This window comes from Leopardus geoffroyi, chromosome B3, assembly GCF_018350155.1.
Source record: "Leopardus geoffroyi isolate Oge1 chromosome B3, O.geoffroyi_Oge1_pat1.0, whole genome shotgun sequence".
Taxonomy (NCBI): Eukaryota; Metazoa; Chordata; class Mammalia; order Carnivora; family Felidae; genus Leopardus; species Leopardus geoffroyi.
Genome location: NC_059337.1, coordinates 55,099,825 through 55,120,310, shown reverse-complemented (window position 1 = coordinate 55,120,310; position 20,486 = coordinate 55,099,825). Strand labels below are relative to the sequence as shown.

The 20,486-nt window shown below is 41.3% G+C and overlaps 1 protein-coding gene across 1 annotated transcript in view; it reads right to left on the bottom strand.

Moving 5' to 3' along the window:
• Positions 1-20,486, bottom strand: part of SHC4 (SHC adaptor protein 4) — a 127,729-nt gene that overhangs the window by 77,915 nt on the left and 29,328 nt on the right. The window contains exon 2 of the mRNA XM_045449799.1: positions 11,386-11,456. Within this exon, the coding sequence (XP_045305755.1) occupies positions 11,386-11,456 (71 nt within the window). The remainder of the gene's footprint in view (positions 1-11,385; positions 11,457-20,486) is intronic.

The window sequence follows — 20,486 nt, the reverse complement described above, 5'->3', positions numbered from 1 at the left end:
TGTCATGGAACAACAATAATGACCATTTTACCAACCTCTATAAATATCTGAAGCATTAAAACAATGCCCTAAGTCCTATAAAATGGAAATAAACGTACACAATATCTATACATGCAGCCTCAAACTTTCTTTCACCCCACAAAAATACAGCTCAGTTGAATTATGTTCTAAAACTAATGTGCCAGCTATAATAACATGAAATATTTGATTACTAATTTAGCAAACCTTGGATTTGAGAGGAGCATTTTGGGGATGATTTAAATAATCCCAATCTTTCCTTGTTTTAAGGTGTCCAAAAAATTTGATCTAATGTCTTCTTTTCCCTTTGAGGTAGAAATCTATTTTTTACTGCACCTACTACCTCCATTTTATAAGCCTCTTTCTCTTCCCGCGTTTTCTGCTCTTTTTCCTCCTCCGTAGCCACTCCCCTTCCCAATATATGACTATTATGGAAATACTATGTTGTCACAATGCAACTCTGTCCTGGCCAAAGATAATTCCTCCAGGATTAGGTCCCAATCACTGTCTCACCTGGGAATTTGATATTTGGGACCCAGGGAACCAGAGATGGGCCTCCTGCAGAGGACTCAGGACCCAAAACCACTGTCCTACTAGTTTGTTCACTCGTTTTTCGGGTCCCATGAGCTGCCCCAATATCCTTCCAAGAAACCTCCCTTTTGGCTTAAGCTAGGCAGAGTCATTTTCTGTTACTTCAGGCAAAAAGACTTGGGGTGCCTGGGTGGCTCAGTCAGTTAAGTGACTGACTTTGGGCTCAGGTCATGTTCTCACAGTTCGTGAGTTCAAGCCCTGTGACGGGCTCTGTGCTGGAAGCTGTGTCAGATTCTGTCTCTCTCTCTCTGCCCCTCCCCTGTTCGCACTCTGTCTCTGTCTCTCTCAAAAGTAAATAAACATTAAAAAAAAATTTTTTTAATGAAAAAAAAAAAAAAAGGCTCTTGGGGTGCCTGGTAATTCAGTCCCTTAAGCGTCCGGCTCTTCATTTCGGCTCAGGTCATGATCTCACAATCGTGAGATCAAGCCCTGAGTCGGGCTCTGTGCTGGGCATGGAGTCTGCTTAAGATTCTCTCTGTCTTTCTCTCTCTCCCTCTGCCCCTCCCCGGCTCGCTCTGTCTCAAATAAAATAAAAGAAATAAAAAATAAAGCAAAAAGACTGTTACTAAATATACCTATGACAAATAGAGGCACTTAAGATTATTCTTCCACCTGAAGGCTCAGGTCAAAGCAAGTACTACTCATACTAAACAACCTAGAAAATTTGTACAACAAATGACAAAAATATGTAACAAATTAATAAACACTATATAGTTTCACTTTAGGTATTAAATGTATGACAGGAAAACCCTTATACACCAAACTGTTACTCTTGGTTCTCTCCAGTGATTTGTCTGTTTTTTTCTTTTATTTTGCCCTACTTTCCAGTTCCCACAATAAGTCAGATTTACTTTTTGTAATTAGACAAAAAAAATAGTGAAAGAATTTTAAGAATGAGATGTCCCACAGAGGATTGACATCGGTGATAATGATCATAGCCACGCTGTTCTCTCACTTACAAGTGATTTTTAGGAGCGCCTGTGTGGCTCAGTCGGTTAAGTCTCCGACTATGGATCAGGTCATGATCTCATGTTCATAATTCCCAGCCCCACGTGTCTGTGTTGACAGCTCAGAGCCTACAGTCGGCTTCAGATTCTATGTGGGTATGTGTGTCTCTCTCTCTTGCCCTCCCCTGCTCTCTCTCTCTCTGTCTCTCAAAAATATATAAACGTTTAAAGATTTTAAAAAAGAAGTGATTTTAAAGATGACTCAGGCCTGCTGTTATTCCCTCAATTGTTCCCCACTATCTTAATCTATTCGTAGCTAAAAGAGCAGTTTCTTAGCTTCAAAGCAATGTCACTAGGAAACATTAATGACTGTAGGGACAGGATTTGGAGCGAGAGTACGTGGGTTTGAGCCCCAGAAAAAATGCTTTGTGGTCTAGGGATGGTCACTTACTTTCTCTAAGCCTCAACTTCCCATTTAGCTTCCCTTAGCTTTAAAATGGGGAATCACAGGGGCACCTGGGTGGCTCAGTTGGTTGGGCATCTGACTTCGGCTCAACTCATGATCTCGCGGTTTGTGAATTTGAGCCCCACATCGGGGCTTGCTGCTGTCAACCTGTCAGCACAGAGCCCACTTGGGATCTTCTATCCCCTCCTCTCTACCCCTCCCCTGCTTGTTCTCTCCCCAAAATAAATATTAAAAAAATAAAAATAAATGAAATGTGGAATTACAGTGTTCTCTGAGGGTGTTTGTGTGGTTCACAAGAGATGTACAAAGATACAAAAGCTCTGTGCAATGGGAAACAAACACGAGCTATTGGTACCTACTCTCTCCTCCAGTCCTCCAGCAGCCCTCTCGGCCAGTGCGGCTTTTGGCTGGGCTTCTTCATCAAGAAATTAGAAGAGTCCACTCTGCACTCCTTACCAAATTCACTTGGCTGAGGATGGGCTGGAAACTCAGGCCCTGAGGTCTCAGTTATCCTTCTGTTAATGGCTTTGTATCCTTTCAACAAAATAAAATTCACTTATACGATACTGAATCCTACAAAAATATAATCCATCTAGTACCTATACTTTTTAAAAAATTGTAGTAAAATACACCTACCATAACATTTACCAATGTGGCTATTTTTTTTTTAATTTTTTTTTCAATGTTTATTTATTTTTGAGACAGAGAGAGACAGAGCATGAACAGGGGAGGGTCAGAGAGAAGGAGACACAGAATCTGAAACAGGCTCCAGGCTCTGAGCTGTCAGCACAGAGCCTGACGCGGGGCTCGAACTCACGGACCGTGAAATCATGACCTGAGCCGAAGTCGGATGCTTAACCAACTGAGCCACCCAGGCGCCCCCCCAATGTGGCTATTTTTAAGTATATAGCTCAGCGGCATTAAGCACATTCATACTATTGTGCAATGGTCACCACCATCCATCTCCAGAACTCTTCGTCTTCCAGACTTCCAAACTTACAAATTGAAACTCTGTCCCCATTAAGCACTAACTCCCTCCCAACCACACAAGGCCCTGGCAATCCCCATTCTACCTTCTGTCTCTGGATCTGACAACTCCAGGTACTTCATATAAGTGAAAAATTACACAATATTTGTCCTTTTGTGACTGGCTTATTTCATTTCACATAATATATTCAAGATTTGCTATGGTCTGAATGTCTGCGTCTCCCCAAAATGTGTATGTTGCCATCTTAATGCCCAAAGGTGATGGTTTTGGCAGGTGGAGTCTGTGGGAGGTAATCATGCCATAAGGATGGAACCCACATGAATGAGACTGGTGCACTTACAAAAGAGATATCACAGAGCTCCCTGGCCTCCCTAGCAATGTGGTTAGTCTGTGATTTGGAAAAGGGCCCTCATCCAGCCATGCTGATGCCTTGATCTCAGACACGCAGACTCCAGAACTGTGAAAAAGAAATATCTGTTGTTTATAAACTGCCCAATCTGTGGTACTTTGTTACAGAGGCCCAAATACATTAAGACAAGGCTCAGCCATGTGGTAGCACGTGCCAGTTCTCTTACTTTTTTTTTTTTCCAGCTTTATCGAGGTATCATTGACAAATAAAACTAACATTTTTAAAGTGTACAATGTGATGATTTGATATACATATACGTTGTGAAAGGACTCCCACAATCAAGTTCATGATCACATCCATCACATCCCATACTTAATTTTTGTGCGTGTCTGTGTGTGCGTGAGAACACTTAAGATCTAGTAGCAGCAAATTTCACTTATGTAATACACTATTATCAGCTGGAGTCCCCATGCTCTGCATTAGATCTTCAGGTCTGACTCATCTTATAATTAAAAGTTTGTACCCTCTTACCAGCATCTCCACATTTTCCCTCAACCTCCAGCCCCTGGCAACTACCATTCCACCCTGCTTCAATGAATTGGATATTTTCGTTGTTCCTTTTTTTTTTTTTTTTTTTTAAGATTCCACATATAAGTGAGGGGCGCCTGGGTGGCTCAGTCAGTTGGGTGTCTTACTTCAGCTCAGGTCATGATCTCACGGCTTGTGGGTTCAAGCCTGCATTGGGCTCTGTGCTGACAGCTCCGAGCCTGGAGCCTGTTTCAGATCCTGTCTCCCTCTCTTTCTGCCCCTTCCCCACTCATGCTCTGTCTCTCTCTCTCTCTCAAAAATAAATAAACATTAAAAAAAATTTTTTTAAATTCCACATATAAGTGATACCATGCAGTATTTGTCTTTCTCTGACTTATTTCATTTAGCATAATACCTTTCAGGTTCATGCATGTTGCCACAACTGGCAGCATTTTCTCCTTTTTTAAAGCTAATATTCCATTATGTGTGTGTATGTGTGTGTGTGTGTGTGTGTGTGTGTGTATACATTTAGTTTATCTATTGTCCATTGGACAATAGATACTTGGGTTGCTTTTGTGTATTGTGAATAATGCCGCTCTGAACATGGATATACAAATATGTTTGAGTCACTGTTTTCAGTTCATTTAGAACTACACTCAGAAGTGAAATTGCTGGTTATATGGTAGTTCTATTTTTAACTTTTTGAGAAACTCCCATACAGTTTTCCATAGTGGCTGCACCATTTTACATTGCTACCAAGAATGCACAAGAGTTCCTAATTTCTCCACACCCTTGCTAACATTTGTTATTTTCTGTTTTGGGGATTTGTGTGTGTGTCTCTGTGCTTTAAATAACATTCTAATGAATGTAAAGTACAACCTCATTGTGGTTTTGATTTGCATTTGCCTAATGATGAGTGATGTTGAGCATCTTTTCATGTGCTTATTGTCCATTTGTATATCTTCTTTGGAGAAATGGGTTAAGTCCTTTGCCTAGTTTTTCATAGAGTTGTTTGGTTTTTGTTGTTGTTGAGTTGTATAAGTTCTTTATATATTCTGGATATTAACCCTTTATCAAATATATGATTTGAAAATACTATTTCTATTCTGTGGGTTGCTTTAGTAACTATATTTCTTGGCCTTACACCTGTTCATTCAAATAGTAACTGTGCACCTATACTTGAAATACACTGTGCTAATGACTGAGCAAAACAATGTCATTGACTTTCATATTCTCTCTCCCTTCATTTCACACTGTCATGCTATCAGAACCCCTCCCAATGCTTGGAAACATTTTTTTTTTATTACTAGATCTTTGGAGTCTTCTAAAAGGAATTTAATTGACTATTTCATCTCAGATATCTGAGAAATGAGATCTCAGTACTAAATAGGCTGTGAGGAACTGGGGAGCAGTGAAACTTGAAACTAGAAGAAACAGTCATTGTCCATGCACCCATACACACACACAAACACACACACAGCCCAAAACCTCCAGCAAGAGCTTCCTGACATCTACACGTGTGAGACAAGAAGCACGTCCACTTGCATCAGTGCTTGCCAAAGAGTGTTTGACTGTTAGGTTTTACTGTAACTGTTCTCACCAGCTGATAAAGGTTATAAACCTTGACCCTGGGACACTGGACCCTTACTGAGGTCTTAACATTCTTTCCTGACCAATGAACAATGGCACTTGTTTTATCCAACCACATACATTCCATCTCAGCCAGAGTGCTTGTTTTCAATCCTTAGCATGACCACCATAAACAAAAACTTAAAAACTCCTGATTTTTTTTTTCTCCTCACCACTCTCCTCAGCAAATTTCTTCATTAAGGAGTGTTCCTTTGCCTGGCAAGTTAATGGACTCAGTCTTTTATATTCACATATGGCAGTCTTTATTTTGTGTGCTCTGTGGGCTACAATCCTACTAAGTCCGGTGATCTCCTCACAAGTCAACAAAGAACCCACACACCAGATTCGGTACAGTTACTCCGTTTTATTCAGAGATACACTCATCCACGGGTAGCTGCAACCGAATCCCATTCCTATAATCCTCAGGACAGTTAGCTAAATGCCAGCCTGTTTTCAAACAGATATCTTAATTTAGCCACCAAACATACAGATATTTGACCTCTACAGAATACTTTCCCTCCTCATGCTCACATTTCTTAGAAACTATAAACACAGGCCTTTATGTAAATGTTCAGCTGCTTCTTGGATCTGCTTTACATCAAATGGTTGCTAACTCTCTCTCTCTCTCTCTCTCTCTCTCTCTCTCTCACACACACACACACACACATTTGTCTCTGAAGAACTGAGTTTAATGCCCTGTTGAAGCCAAAGAATCAAAATTTCAAGATAGTGAATTAAATTTGCAGAATCACTGTTCATTAGCAGTAACGTTTCAAACAGGAAATTAGTCCAATTACAATATCCTCTGAATTATGATCTCTGCTTCCTCATTGCCTTATCTAGTACCAAATCACACAAATAGCCTGCTTAGTGTCTATGGCAGCAGTTCAAAAAACAATGTTACCCAAGGTTTTTCTTCCCTCGTGGAATGGAATGGAATGGGGCAGATAAATATTCCATGACTTGTGGCCCCTTAAGATCAGCTAGAGAAAATGAATCTTAAGCCAGGATCCCCAACAGGGAGCTTTACCACCCATTGTCTAACAGCTCCCCATGTTCCTTCGTAGACCCCCAGGGATGATAATCACGGGAATGAGGCAAACCCACTGCCAGCTGCTGCTTCCCAGCTGTCCTGGAGCCTGGCGTGGGCAGATCCCATGCTGGGTGTCTCATGCTTAGCCTGGCTGATTTAATTACCAAATATGAGTTACAAACATAAGACAGTAAATACAGGAAGCAGAGAGAATAGTAAGACAGTGATCTGGAGATCCCTCCCACCAGCACTGTGTCCTGCCCCTGGAAGTAAGTGATGTCCTACAATAAATGCAATGAACTAACTGTCCCCTCGACAGTTTCCTACCAAGTTCTGTTCTTTAGAGTTGAAAGTCAAGCCCTGTCCCACCAGCTCCACTTGGTGGCTCCACCCTGATACACATGTTTATCCCTCCTTCAGTATCTGAGGTAGGTTCCTAGCTAGACACAAAGAAGGAGACACCTCTAGGGAGAGAGGGAAGATTTTTTTCTCCATTGCAAGATGTGGATGCTTGCTCAAAGGAGGGAAACCAGGAGTTAGGTTTTAATGACCTGATTTATTTTGTGTGAGTGTGTATGCACCTGTGTGTGCCCCGATTTAGATTGAATGAGGGTTTTTGTTTTCTTTAGCTTTGTTTTAAAAACCATGATAGAAAACCTTTTACAAGAGAGCAAATGACTATATCATCCTTGTCATGATTTTCACTTTCCCTTTCTCTTATTTCCTATTGCTGTTGTTTTCAGAACAAGTTGAAGACAACTGTGGCTGTGAGTCTTTGTCGTCCTAATGATCTTGTTTCTCTTTTCTACCAGGAAAACCTCCTCCTTTGCCCTTTTGCCTGAATACCTGATTACTAAAAACTAAGATCCCATCCTAAATCAGTCAAGAGAATAAATGCCTGGGTAAGAACTAGTGCAGGAACAACAGTAAAAGCCACCCACGGGACTTTTTTGGGGGACTAAATCCGGAGTCAAAGTGGAGGGGCATGATGGAAGCTTTGAAAGGGGTATGATCCAGGGAACTGCTGAGAAAGTGAATGGCCTCTTGTGCTTTTCTTCTTTTCTCTGCTCTATTTGAGTATTCTCTGTGTTCTAGAAACCCTGTGCATTGAGGCCTCAAACAATTGGCAGAAAAGTCCGTCACGAAGACAAGAATTCTACTCCACCTTTCTTCTGTGTTCAAATGCTGACCCACCTGTTATATCTGAAATCATGGCTCCTCCTTTATTTTCAGGAATTTCCTGTTACTGTCTCCCGATTATCTGGAATAATGTATTAACTAATTTGGAGATGGTGAGACCATTTATCATGGGTGGGACATCAGCCTGAAATATCATCATTTGAATCTGTAGTGGCAGTTAGATACACTAGTTTATTAGCATTCACACCTGATTGATTTTATGTTTATGTTTGACAGTAAATATAGGGAGATAGCTGTGGTCCTACAAAATGACTTCTTTCTTTTGGAATTCTAACTGGTCCAGTGAAATCTTTTTTCTTTGATTAAGTAGGATTATGAGTTAAATGAAACTGTGTGAATATGTGACATTTAAATTTAAAATAGCTTGAAACCTAGGGGCATGTGGGTGGTTCAGTTGGTTGAGTGTCCAACTTCGGCTCAGGTCATGATCTCGCAGTTCCTGAGTTCAAGCCCTGTGTCGGGCTCTGTGCTGACAGCTCAGAGCCTGGCGCCTATTTCAGACTCTGTGTCTCCCTCTCTCTCTGCCCCCTGCCCCATTCACACTCTGTTTCGTTCTCTCTCAAAAATAAATAAACATTAAAAAATTTTAAAAAGTAGCTTGAAACCTGATTAAACTTAATGTTTTAATGATAACATCTAAGACCATTGGTAATAAAGCAACTTGAAAATTGACCAAATGTCAAAATACATATAAGTGGAGAGAAGAAAGGAGAATGAGCTAAAAAAAGAGAGAGAGAGAAGAAAAGTAAATATTTGGGAAGTGGGATAGGAATTCGAGGTTTTCAAGAAAATAAACGACCCTTAAGCTTGCACAAACCTGCCCAGAGCACAATCTACCATGCCTGAGCCACACATGGGCACATCCACGAAGAATAATACCCAGATACCATACAAGGCACCTTCCCCGGGGTGTGTACATTAGTTATAAACTGAATCTTCATGGAATAGAACAAAATAACCTGTTACCATTTACTAAACAATAGGAAAATATAGACTTACAAGCTCACAAAGATGCAAAAAATAGATACTAAAAAAAAAAAAAGATACTACATGACTGAGAGAAAGGAATATCAAGCAGTCAGTTCTGCATAGCAATCTAGCAATACACACCAAATGCTTTCAAAGCAGTTATATTGTTTGGTCTAGTGGTAAACCTTGAGGACATTGTGCTAAATGAAACAAATCAGTCACAAAGGGACAAATACCACATGATTCCACTCACATGAGGTACCCAGAGTAGTCAAATCCATAGACACAGAAAGTAGAATGGTGGTTGCCATGGGCTAGGGGAGGAGGGAACGAGGAGTTACCATCTGGGAAGATGAAAAAGTTCTGGGGATGGATGGCAGCAATGGTTGCACAGCAACATGAATGTACTTAATGCTACTGAAGAGTGCACTTAAAACTAGTTAAGATGGTAAATTTTATGTGACACGTATCTTATTACAATAAATAATAGTTCTGCATATTTAGCAACAGAGAAATGCTCAAGATGGTAGAAATAGTATCAACTATTTTCCAGATTTTCTATAAAAATCGCTGTAAGTTCATGTATGAGAAAAAGACCAGAAAGTTATCCAAAACACAAAATGTGGGTAGACATTATCTTAGGTAAGATTCTGAGTGATTTTCTTCTTTCATATGTTTCTGTATTTTCCAAATAGTTCTAAGTAACCATAGGGTATTGTTATACCCAGAAAATAAAATTTAAAACCCAGCCCGGGGCAGATGGTAACTACACTTTGGTGAGCACAGCATAAAGTGTAGAGAAGTTGAATCACTATGTTGTACACCTGAAACTACTGTAACATTGTATGTCAGTTATCCGCAAATTTTTTAGAAATATAAAAATTAAAAAATAAAAGCCCACCCCCTACATCTCTATCCCCTTACCCTGCTTTATTAGTACAGTAATGGCACTTATTACTACATGAAACTATATTGTATATTTATCTGTTTCCTTGCTATAGTCTTGTTCCCCCAGCTAGAACATAAACTCCCTGAGGCCAGACAGTTCTGCATCCTTAATTCTTGAGCAGTTTCAGGCATTTAATGGGAACTCCATAAATATTTGAGTGAAAGAAAATGAGTAGATGAATGAATAGAAAATCGGTCATCCTCAGGTAAAGACAGTGGGCATTCCTTCGTCCTGTGCCCCCATTCTAGGTACCCGGGGTGGCCACTCTCTTCCTCCCATCTGTAATCTGCTCAGCATCAGAGGAAGGGCTTTCTCCAGGTTAAGGATTGTGAGGATGAAAATAAAGCCTGGACACATCCAAAGTAGGGCTAATAGAGGAGAAAGTCATCTAGACACCAGGTCACTTGCAGGACAGTTGAAGGGACTGAGAAAGAGAAAACTCCAACAAGAAGAAATGCAGCTATCTCCAAATCCCAGGAGGTAGTCAGGTGGAACCATGCATTTATTCAATAAACCTCCAGCGAGCCTCCTCCAAGTGCCAGGGACTGAGGTGGCCACCAAGAGTACAAAACAAAAGTAGAATTAGGTTTCATCTGTGAGACTCCAAAGGAAATACTGAAGGTTGCTGGGGAACTTGGGAAGACAGATTTGAATGCATCACAGAGAGTCCAAAATAGCATTTCCTAAAGAGCATTTCATGGAATGCTAGGGTTCCGTGGGATGTTCCTTTATGTTACGTGAAAAAAGGACTCTGGAACCATGTAAGTTTAGACAATCTTGAGATAGACTTTTTAAACTACTGCACAGGGCTTCTTGGGGTTTTTGATATTTTGGTGGATACTGCCACTCTCCTAAAGAGCAATAGGATTCCTTTTCCCAAAACTTTGAACCACAGGACACCTTTTCCAGGCCTACAGTTTCATGGGATGAGTATTAGGAAGAGTTACCCTCTCTTCATAATGAGAACATTCACCTTTGGAAAAGGTGGCCCACAACCACAGATGCGCACGGTAGCACCACACAGAACAGACGCCCAAGGCTTCATCCTAAATCACTCACATCAACCCAGGGCTCTCACCTCTTCCCCTCACCTCACAATTACCCCACTTACCAGTGGGGGCATTCACTTGGTCCTCTTTCCAGTCTTGCCTTGAACTTGACCTTAATGAACCATGCTTTGTATTTCTGCTTCTGACTTGTGCTCTGTGTAATGACTCTGGTTCTTCCCCTACACTGTCTAGGGCCGCCCTGGGCAAGGCTCCCCTGGTTCAACCCTTCCATGCAGCTCACTGTATACAGAGGAGGAAGACTCAGACAAGGAGTAAGTGGGTTCTCATGTCTCACAAATGGGGAGAACTTGGGATTTCTGACACAGAAAATTCTTCCCCGGTCTTCTTTCCAGCTACTTCTTCAATAATGTTCAATTTCCAGACATAATCTTAAGTACTTTTGGTACCTGGGAAACCAGCTATTTCTATGACTGCATCATCTTATCAGTTATTATATGGAATGCAGATGCTCCATGACACAACTGGGAAATCTTTCACATGATGAGACAAACCCACTCATCCAAGGTCACTGGGCTATTTCCTACCTTCCAGCCATTCAAATAAAAGCCCATGGTGACTTTGGAGGCTTGCATGAAATACCTGCAGGGAAAAACTATTATGACTTCAAACCACAGCACTCAAAAGTCTGCCTTACTTTTGTTCTCTTACCTTGTAACTTGTGTTCTCATTCCAAAATCCAGTGACCTCATTGACTGTAGCACTTCGATACAGCCCATGTACTGGAATAACAAAAACAAAACAAAACAAAAGGGTAAGTAGGAAAAAAGCTAGCACGATGACATTTCTCATCTTCATAGTGACTTCCTAGGAAACACCTTAAGTCAGCTTCTGATATCAAGTTACATTCTCACACTCAGTCTACCATTGATATTTCTGACCATTAATGGGCACATGCCTTAAGTTTCAGTTCAGTTATAAACCATCAGCTAAATCCAAACTATGATACCACGAATGCAGCTAACAAAGACAATGTGAGTTCATTGGTAAACAGCATGGGCTCTGGGGCCAGACTGTGTGAATCTGAATCCTAGCTCTGCTACTTATTAGTTATGGAACCTCAGGAAGTTACTCGACTTCTCTGCATTTCAGTTTGTCACTGATAAAATGGGAGATACTATTAGAATTGCTATGAGTTAATTTTTTTCCTCATGGGTGAAGGTCTTAGGACAGCACGGGGTACCTACATGTGCTCAATTGTTATGTGAGGCAAACACTAAAGCAATGGAGAATCTTCTGAGGAGATAAAACAAGCATATAAATGCGTAAATACAGAATTGAGTAATAGAAGATCTTCCTTTTTCACAAGATCATTTACTAAAAGGGTTCAAGAAAGGAAAAAAAAAGTAATTTCCCACACCAGGAATTAGTAAATTTACCTTGAACATGGAGTATTAGAAAAGGAATTGTGCCTTATAAGCTAAAACACAGCTTATAATATGTCCTGTGGCAGCAGTGAGAACCATGATAGGCTATGGTAGGAGAGGGAGGTGTTGGTCAGTGTGTATGTGAGAGAAGCCTCATGTCAGCAGCAGTATGGAGGTGGGTTATTAGTGAGGATGTGCCTGTCAAGGGGGAAGTAATGACAGCCCACACCAAGGAGAGATGGTGGCAATAGGAAGGAGGGGATGAATTCAAGTGACATCACGGAAATAGATACTACATGATTCGGCAGTTGATTTGATCTAGAGAATAAGAGAGAAGGATGAGTCAAGGATGACTCAGACGCTTCCAGCCAGGGTAGCAGAGGGAACAGTGATTCCATTAACAGAAACAGGAAAACCAGGAGAGGGGAAGATGATGAGTTGGTTTGGGACCCGTTGACTGAAAGACATCAATGGGGTATCCAGGAAATGACAAGCCTGCAGTTGAAAATTGGATTCTGGAATGGTGGAGAAGAATTAAGCCTAGGGATGCAGACTTAGTAGTCTTCTGTGTAGCTTTGCCAAGTGAGGCTGTGGGAGTAAATCCTCTTAGCAGAGCCTTAGCTGACGAGGGAGAGTGTTTCTCTGAGAATGAGCTCGGAAATGTTATGAGAGCCAAGCGGTCTGATTGAAAGTGATCTGTCAGCTCCTTGGAAATTATATGCTTCCTGTTTAGCTTTCCTTTGGAAGTCTTCCAGGCTCCCTCTGTTTGGAAATGGCAAGAGCAATGTGGAAAGATGGCAGGATCTGGGAGGGTGGGGGCCTTCCCAGACACTTCTTGTAGTATTTCTGAGCAAATTCTGCAGATTTAGCATCCTAACAGCAGGTCAGTCTACCAAATGTTGCATAGCCTAGTGCGGGGGAGAGGACCCTGGCCAGAACAATCACCTGGCCATTCTCAGTCAGATTCCTGTTTGTCACATTCTTCTTGGGTCTCCAGTATTGACACACAAAAACATTTTTGAACACTTCATACCAATCACACCTAACTTCCCAAGGCTTGAACACCGGGGAAGTAAGTGATGTCTGGAGAGTTCTGTTCAATAACCCGTGAGACTTATTAGGGGAGGAAAGCTAGATTTAGGGGATGTGGTAGAAAGCCCATCTCAGAACAATCAGGAAAGGAGATTTAAGAGTCTGAGCTCCATGTCAAGGTGCATTAAAAAGATTGTTTTCATATCCTCCCTGGCTGCTCCAGCTTTTCATGCCCCTCAGTGTCTTCCTCCATTTCAAAACGTAGCTCCTGCTCCTCTGTTTTCTGTACCCCTCACCCTAGAAAGAATGAGCTCCCCACACAGGTGGGATATGGGTCTGGGCTGATCTCCAACTCCCCCAGGAGGCTGCGTCAGTACAGATGTGCGGGGCATCTTGAGCTGTAAATCATCAATTTAAGATGAGGTGATAATAACCAGCACACTTTTGGGAAATGTAAACAAACACCAAATTTTTCCACTTAAATTTTCAGCCAGAGTAATTTTTTCAAAAATACACCTTAGGGGCGCCTGGGTGGCTCAGTCAGTTGAGCATCTGACTTCGGCTCAGGTCATGATTCCAAGGTTCGTGAGTTCGAGCCCCACATTGGGCTCTGTACTGACAGCATGGAGCCTGCTTGGGTTTCTCTCTCTCTCTCTCTCTCTCTCTCTCTCTCTCTCTCTCTCTCCCTCTCCCACTTTCTCTCTCTCTCTTTCTCTCTCTCTGCTGTCAGTGCAGATGCCTTCTTCAGATCCTCTGTCCCCCCCCCTCCTCATCCCTCCCCTGCTTGCTCTCTCTCTCTCAAAAATAAATAAAACATTAAAAAATACACATCAGACCATGTCCCTCCATTGCTTAAAACTTCTGACATTTATTATCAAAACAAACTTGTTACTATAAACCCCCAGACCCTGCATTTTCTGGCCCCTGCTTACCACCTCCTCAATGTCATCTGTGTCATTCTCCTCCTATATACTTCGTTGCCACATTGGCCTTCTTTCTATTCCTCAAATACACCCAACTCTTTCCAAACACAGGGACTCTGCACTTGCTGTTTCCTCTCCCCTCATTGCTATCTCTGCCTAGTTCTTCTTCATTCTCTAAGACCGACTCCTTCTTATCCTTTAGGTTTTAACTCAAATGTCACTGCCCCAGAAGCCCCTTCCTGTCACCCTTCATCACAACCTTCACTCATCACCTTCATGCCACTGTTTTTCAGGTTTACTTGTTAGCTTGTTTGTTTATTGCTTGTCTTGATTCCTTTGACTGTAAACACCATGGTCAGCACTGTATTCCCAGCACCTGGGATAGTGCCTGGGATATGTTGGTACTCAATAAATACTAGCTGAAAGAATGAGTAAAGCTTCTATTGCTCAACTTCAACAGTATCTTTAAAATGAGCACAGGGAGAGAAGAGACGGAGGAAGGTGAAGGTTTGACTGGTCTGTCATCCTAGGGGATAAATGAGGAGTCCAGGAGAAATGAAGACTCAGAAGGAGACTCAGGAGTTATAAACCAGGATGATACTTTTGGAAGACTTCTGGATTTCTTTGTCATTTCCTCTGTTTATTAATTTTGTTAGTCCCCACCTTAGAGACTGGCAACAAACAGCCTTAATAGAAGAGGTTTTGTAGTGAAGTGGGAGGCTGGGGGGAACACGCCCCCTTCTCAGGCAGTTTAGTGGCAGTGGGAGGGGAGATCCCTGGGTGATAAAGTGGATGGTGGGGACTTTAACAGGAAAGGAGAGCAGTCTGCATATCAGACAGGAATGGGAAAAGAGGCAAAGAGAGTCAGGTGGAATATGGATGCTCCAATGCCAATGAGGCTTAACACCCATGTGAGGGACAATGTCGTTGTAGGGACAATTCTCAGTCCAGTGAAATGAATCACCAATGGTGGGATTTGGGTTATCAATGAGGAAAGGGGTTTTTACTGGAGACAGAGAGAGAGAAAAAAACAGGGAGAGAGAGAATCTTCTAAGGCTTTGTTCTTAATCACACTTCGTGGCAATAACCACCTCGTTGCTTCCTTCTGAGACAGACCCAGGCATTGCTTCCAATCCCCTTTCCTTCACTGAAACCTCGGTTTTGTTCCATACACTTGACTGTCAGCAGTGGCACAGGTGATACTTTCTGCCAGCCTCACTGTGATAAACTGAAGTTTCTGAAGACACAGGAGTCATGCCTGAGGAGATAGGACAACAACTACAATTCCTCTTCCACCATGGGTGTGTGTGGAGAAAGCCACTCTAAGCAAAATGAAGGGAGGGAATCAATGCCTGATTTTTCACAATTAACCTGGAGCCCAGAATGGACTTCGTCTTCCCATGAACTCACACAGTTCATTCTACTCAGAAACCATTACTATGAGGAAGCAGGGAAAGGGCAGTACATAAAAAGAATCCATCCACTTTCTTTGTTTAGGTACCTGATGACTACATACGCAGACAGTGGTTGAGTGTCGAGGCCTGGGGAAGGAGAAATTTAGTCTGTTGGTTTAGGTATAAACTGGGAATGACGATACCTCTCACTCATTTATTAAATGTGGATCTGAATAAGATATGGTCTCTGTTCTTAAGAAACCCAGCCTCATAAGGATAGGAGAATCATGAAAGAGATTATTTATCTTCTCTTTCTATGAGTTGAGTCATTATTGTTAATTCCATTTAATAGAAGAGGACATTAAGGTCTATTAAAGGGAAGTGCCTGGCTCAGTTTCATTTATTCAGTGAGACTGAATCGGGGTTTATTCCAGAGTCTGTAGCCCATTCCTGAGACTCTGTGTGTAAGCCTTGTATAACAGGAAAAGAAGAAACAGAGAGGGTCATTGAGCTGGCTCCCACTGACTCTTCCTTTGGTCTACTCAGGTAGGTAACAATGAGATGAGCCTGGGGGCCACGGTAGTGAGAACAGGATGAAACCAGCTTCTTCTGGGGACCACAGGAGGTGGCACATGAGACAGAAGACACTCCCTAATTCATGACCCCGAGAGGACACCGAAGACCTTTATTAGAGGCATACAAGCTTGGTGAGAAAGTAGCATAGCTCAGCAGTGCTCAGACAACCTTCCCATTCAGCACCTGACAGACAGCTTACCTAACTCCCAGCCCATGCTCTCTCTTCATGCCCCAAGGCAACAATAATATTTTTGTACTGTCTGAGCTTCAACCACTTGCTCCCAGGGAGAGGTGAACAGCCTATTCATAGCTGTGTGTATCCTGGGCTTTGAAGACATTACTGGGGTTTTCAGAGAGGAGGCATGATAGCTAGCTTATGAGAATTTCTCATACTGACTCTCTTACAGAATGAGGACTTTGACTCTATTACCCAAAGAGAACATATATATATTCTTATATCCTCAGAAAGAATGTCTGAAGGACACATGAGAAACCATTAACGGTGATTTCCTCTGGGAATGGGAGAGAGGCAGGTTTTTACTTTTCACTTTGCAGTTATAGTGTTTGTTTCCTTAATAAGTAGGTAGTATTATTATTGGGTTTAAAAATTAATAAAGCCGAGGCATCTGGGTGGCTTAGTCAGTTAAACACCCAACTTCAGCTCAGGTCATGATCTCATCATGAGTTTGAGCCCTGCATCAGGCTCTGTTCTGACAGCTCAAAGCCTGGAGCCTGCTTTGGACTCTGTGTCTCCCTCTCTCTCTGCTCCTCCCCTGCTCGTGCTCTGTCTCTCTCTGTCTCTCCAAAATAAATAAATACTTTAAAAATTAAAAAATTTATATAATAATTGTATTATTATAAAAGTTAATTATATGATCATAAAAATTATATAATTATAAAAATTAATATATTAATAAAAATAATATAAGCCTACCTTAACCTGTAGGAACCACAGCTTATTAATTATTAAGTAGGGTTAAATCCATTTTTTTTTTCAATAGCATACAATAGCATACAGTAGTCCTTCCTTAGAATGTGCCTGCCTCTGTGCTAGGAGTACAGGAAAATACTGTTGAAGAGAAGGCTTCAGGCATAGGCCCTGCATTTCATAAGACAGGGAAGAATGACACTCTGAAACCATCAGAACTTTGACCTTCATGCAATAAATGCCTGACAATAGTAGAGGCCACCAATGCTCCCCAAAAACACTGCAGGATTTTTCTGCCACCTTTAAATAACTTCCAGTTTTTCCCACTAAAAAAGGGGGGATTAGAGGGAGGACATTCTCTTCATAATCTTGAGACTTTGTCTCCACTTCCTTTCTTTCTACGCATGTCTCAACTCACTATAGTAGTTCCTGGCCTCAAGACTCTACTGAAACTGCCTGAGCAAACCGACTACCTTCTCATGATCCATTCTAGAGAACCGTTTCTGTTCTGCGGTTCATCTGCCTAGGGCACTGCCATTGCTGACCTCTACCTACCTCCTTCTCTTTCCTCTGATCTTCTCTCCCTGCTTGGCTTTCATGAGAGCATTTTCTCTGATTCCTCACCTTTATCTTCTGACTGTTCCTTCTTAGTCTCCTTTGCTAGTTCCTTATTTTCACCCCTGTCTTTTCTTTAAACAATTGTCCCTTCTCTTCTCATGCTATACCATTGGTTCTCAACCCTGACTGAACATTAGAACACAAGTGAAGCTTAGGAAATTCTGATTTCCAAGTTCTACTCCAGTCCAATAAAGTCAGTCTCTACCGTGTATGCCTTCAATTATTACCTGGGCGCTGATGGCACAGAGATTTTCAACACAAGTTCTTTTGCATGCTTCTGACTAGTATAATTACAGGAATATTGCAATTTCATCTCAAATTAAATATATCCACATTATACCTCCACTTACATTTCTGATCTCAAGCAGTGTCACCATCTACCTACTTACGTGAGCCAGACAACTCAACTCTTCCCCTGCTTTTAAACCTGTCACCCAGTCAGGGGCTGAGCAGTTCAAGCTCCATATCAACTGTCTTCTTCCCTCAACTCCACCTCCTGCCCCAACTTTTACCATCCTCATTTAGGCACGTTCTGCCTGTCAGTTACATCACATCATGTTCAATGCACTTGAAATAAACTATATCCATTTGGCTGGCAGTAAGCAAGAGAACAATCTCTTTGTTCAACCCCGTAGTCCCAACCTAGACTTTGACCTCAATTGCCCCAGGGAAAGGGGACCTCCCTGTAAATACAAACAAAAACATAAGACACTGACTCTGACCTTTGACAGTCCAGGAGTACAGATGTGGGAGATCTTAGGGACTGTCCAATGTATTCTTTACCTGAGTTTCACCCTAGTACTGAATTTTGAACATAATCCCAGGACGACAGTCTCTGGTGCCCTACCCTCTAAATATGCTTTTTGCAATGCAGCTAACACCTTACTGAAACTCATGTCTGGCATGATATCACTCCATCTTATCCTACTCCACTCCCACTTAAAAACTTTACAGGGCCTCCATCCTCAAACAGAGCTTCTCAAACTTTATAGAACTTCAAAATCACCAGAGAAATTTAAAAAGCATATTTTAAAAAGCATATTTTAAAAAGCAGATTCCTGGGCTCTGAGAGATTCTGCTTCAGTAGGTCTGAGAAACTGCATTTTAATAAGCACTCAGGTGATTCTGCTACAGGTGGTCCAAGAATCACCCTTTAGAGAAAACACCAGTCCTCAGGAAAAGATCCAACTTTCTTAGCATAGTGGACAAGTTCCCAACTATCATCATGCAAAGGTCACTTCTTTCATGAATCCTCTCCTCTTCTCCCCCTTCCTTACCCACAGTCTTGACCACACTCCCTTTCCTAAGTCCTCCTCTGCACACTCTATGGACTTCTAGCAGACCTTTTATAAAACTCTAGTTGCCCATATGGCACTTTTTGTTAATGTGTGTGTATCTCTTTTAAAGCAAGAATGGTGTCTGTTTCTTCTTTGTATCCCCAGTGGAGAGCCTAGCTCACCAATGTTCCTGAGATGAATGAGTAAGATATAGCTTGAATAACTTTTTAAAAAATGTTTACTCACTTTTGAGAGAGAGAGAGAGAGAGAGAGAGAGTATGAACAGGGGAGGGGCAGAGAGAGAGGGAGACACAGAATCTGAAGCAGGTTCCAGGCTCTGAGCTGTCAGCATAGAGTCCAATGTGGGACTCGAACTCACAAACCATGAGATGATGACCTGAGCTGAAGTCGGACACTTACCTGACTGAGCTACCCAGGCACCCCTGGCTTGAATAACTTTTGAGAAAGGATAGGATATATATATAAAAATTATCATATTAGGGGCTCCTGGGTAGCTCAGTTGGTTGGGCATCCGACTTCAGCTCAGGTCATGATCTCATGGTCTGTGAGTTTGAGCCCCGCATCAGGCTCTGTGCTGTCAGCTCAGAGGCCAGAGTCTGCTTTGAGTTCTGTGTCTCCCTCTCTCTGCCCCTCCCCTGCTCATGCCCTGTCTCTCTGTCTCTCTCTCAAAAATAAAGAAACATTAAAAAAAATTTTTTTTAATTATCATATTAAACATTTAGATACTATTAATCCCTTATTCAATTAAATCTTAAATAACTTAGATTTCCCAAAAGACCAACCATAAAGGTCAAAAACTCATTGCTTAATAATTACAATGTTAATGATTGAATTAATCCAGATATAAAAAAGTAGCCAGATGAGGACAAACTCAGAACAAAATGGCCTAAAAGTAGGACAGAACCCAAACTACGCACTCCAGTCCTTTGTTGCTATTTGGGAAACTAGATCTGATTTTTCACAGGAAGTCAGAGTCAGACTTTATCTGTAAGTTTTCCTAATTTCAAAAACCAACAGGTCACAAAGAACAATCCAAAAATGATATTAAGAAACAATTTCACTGTAATAGAATTCTTTTTATTCAAAAATAATAAAATATTTATGAATAAATTTAACAAAGTAAATGCAAAGCATATGTTTAAAACTATAAAATATCATTAAAAGAAACTCAAGAAGATCATAATAAATGGAAAGATATCCCACGTTTATGGATCAGATTATGTTGTTAAGATAGTAATACTCTCAAAACTAATTTACAGATTCAACTCAATTCCTATCAAGATCCCAGATGGCTTCTTTGCAGAAACTGACAAGCTGATCCTAAAATTCAGAAGGAAATTCAAGAGGCCCAGAATTGCCAGCACAATCTTGAAAAAGAACAAAGAGGACCCAGATGTCCCAATTTTAAAACTTACTACCCAGCAACACAATCGAGACAGGTGTGGTATGACATAAAGATAGACACCTAGATCAAAGGAATAGAATTAAAATCCAGAAATAAATACTCAGGTTTACTGTCAACTGATTTTTGACAAGGGTGTCAAAATAATTCAAAAGGGAAAAGGACAGTCTTTTCAACAAATGGTGCTGAAACAACTGGATATCTACATTAAAAA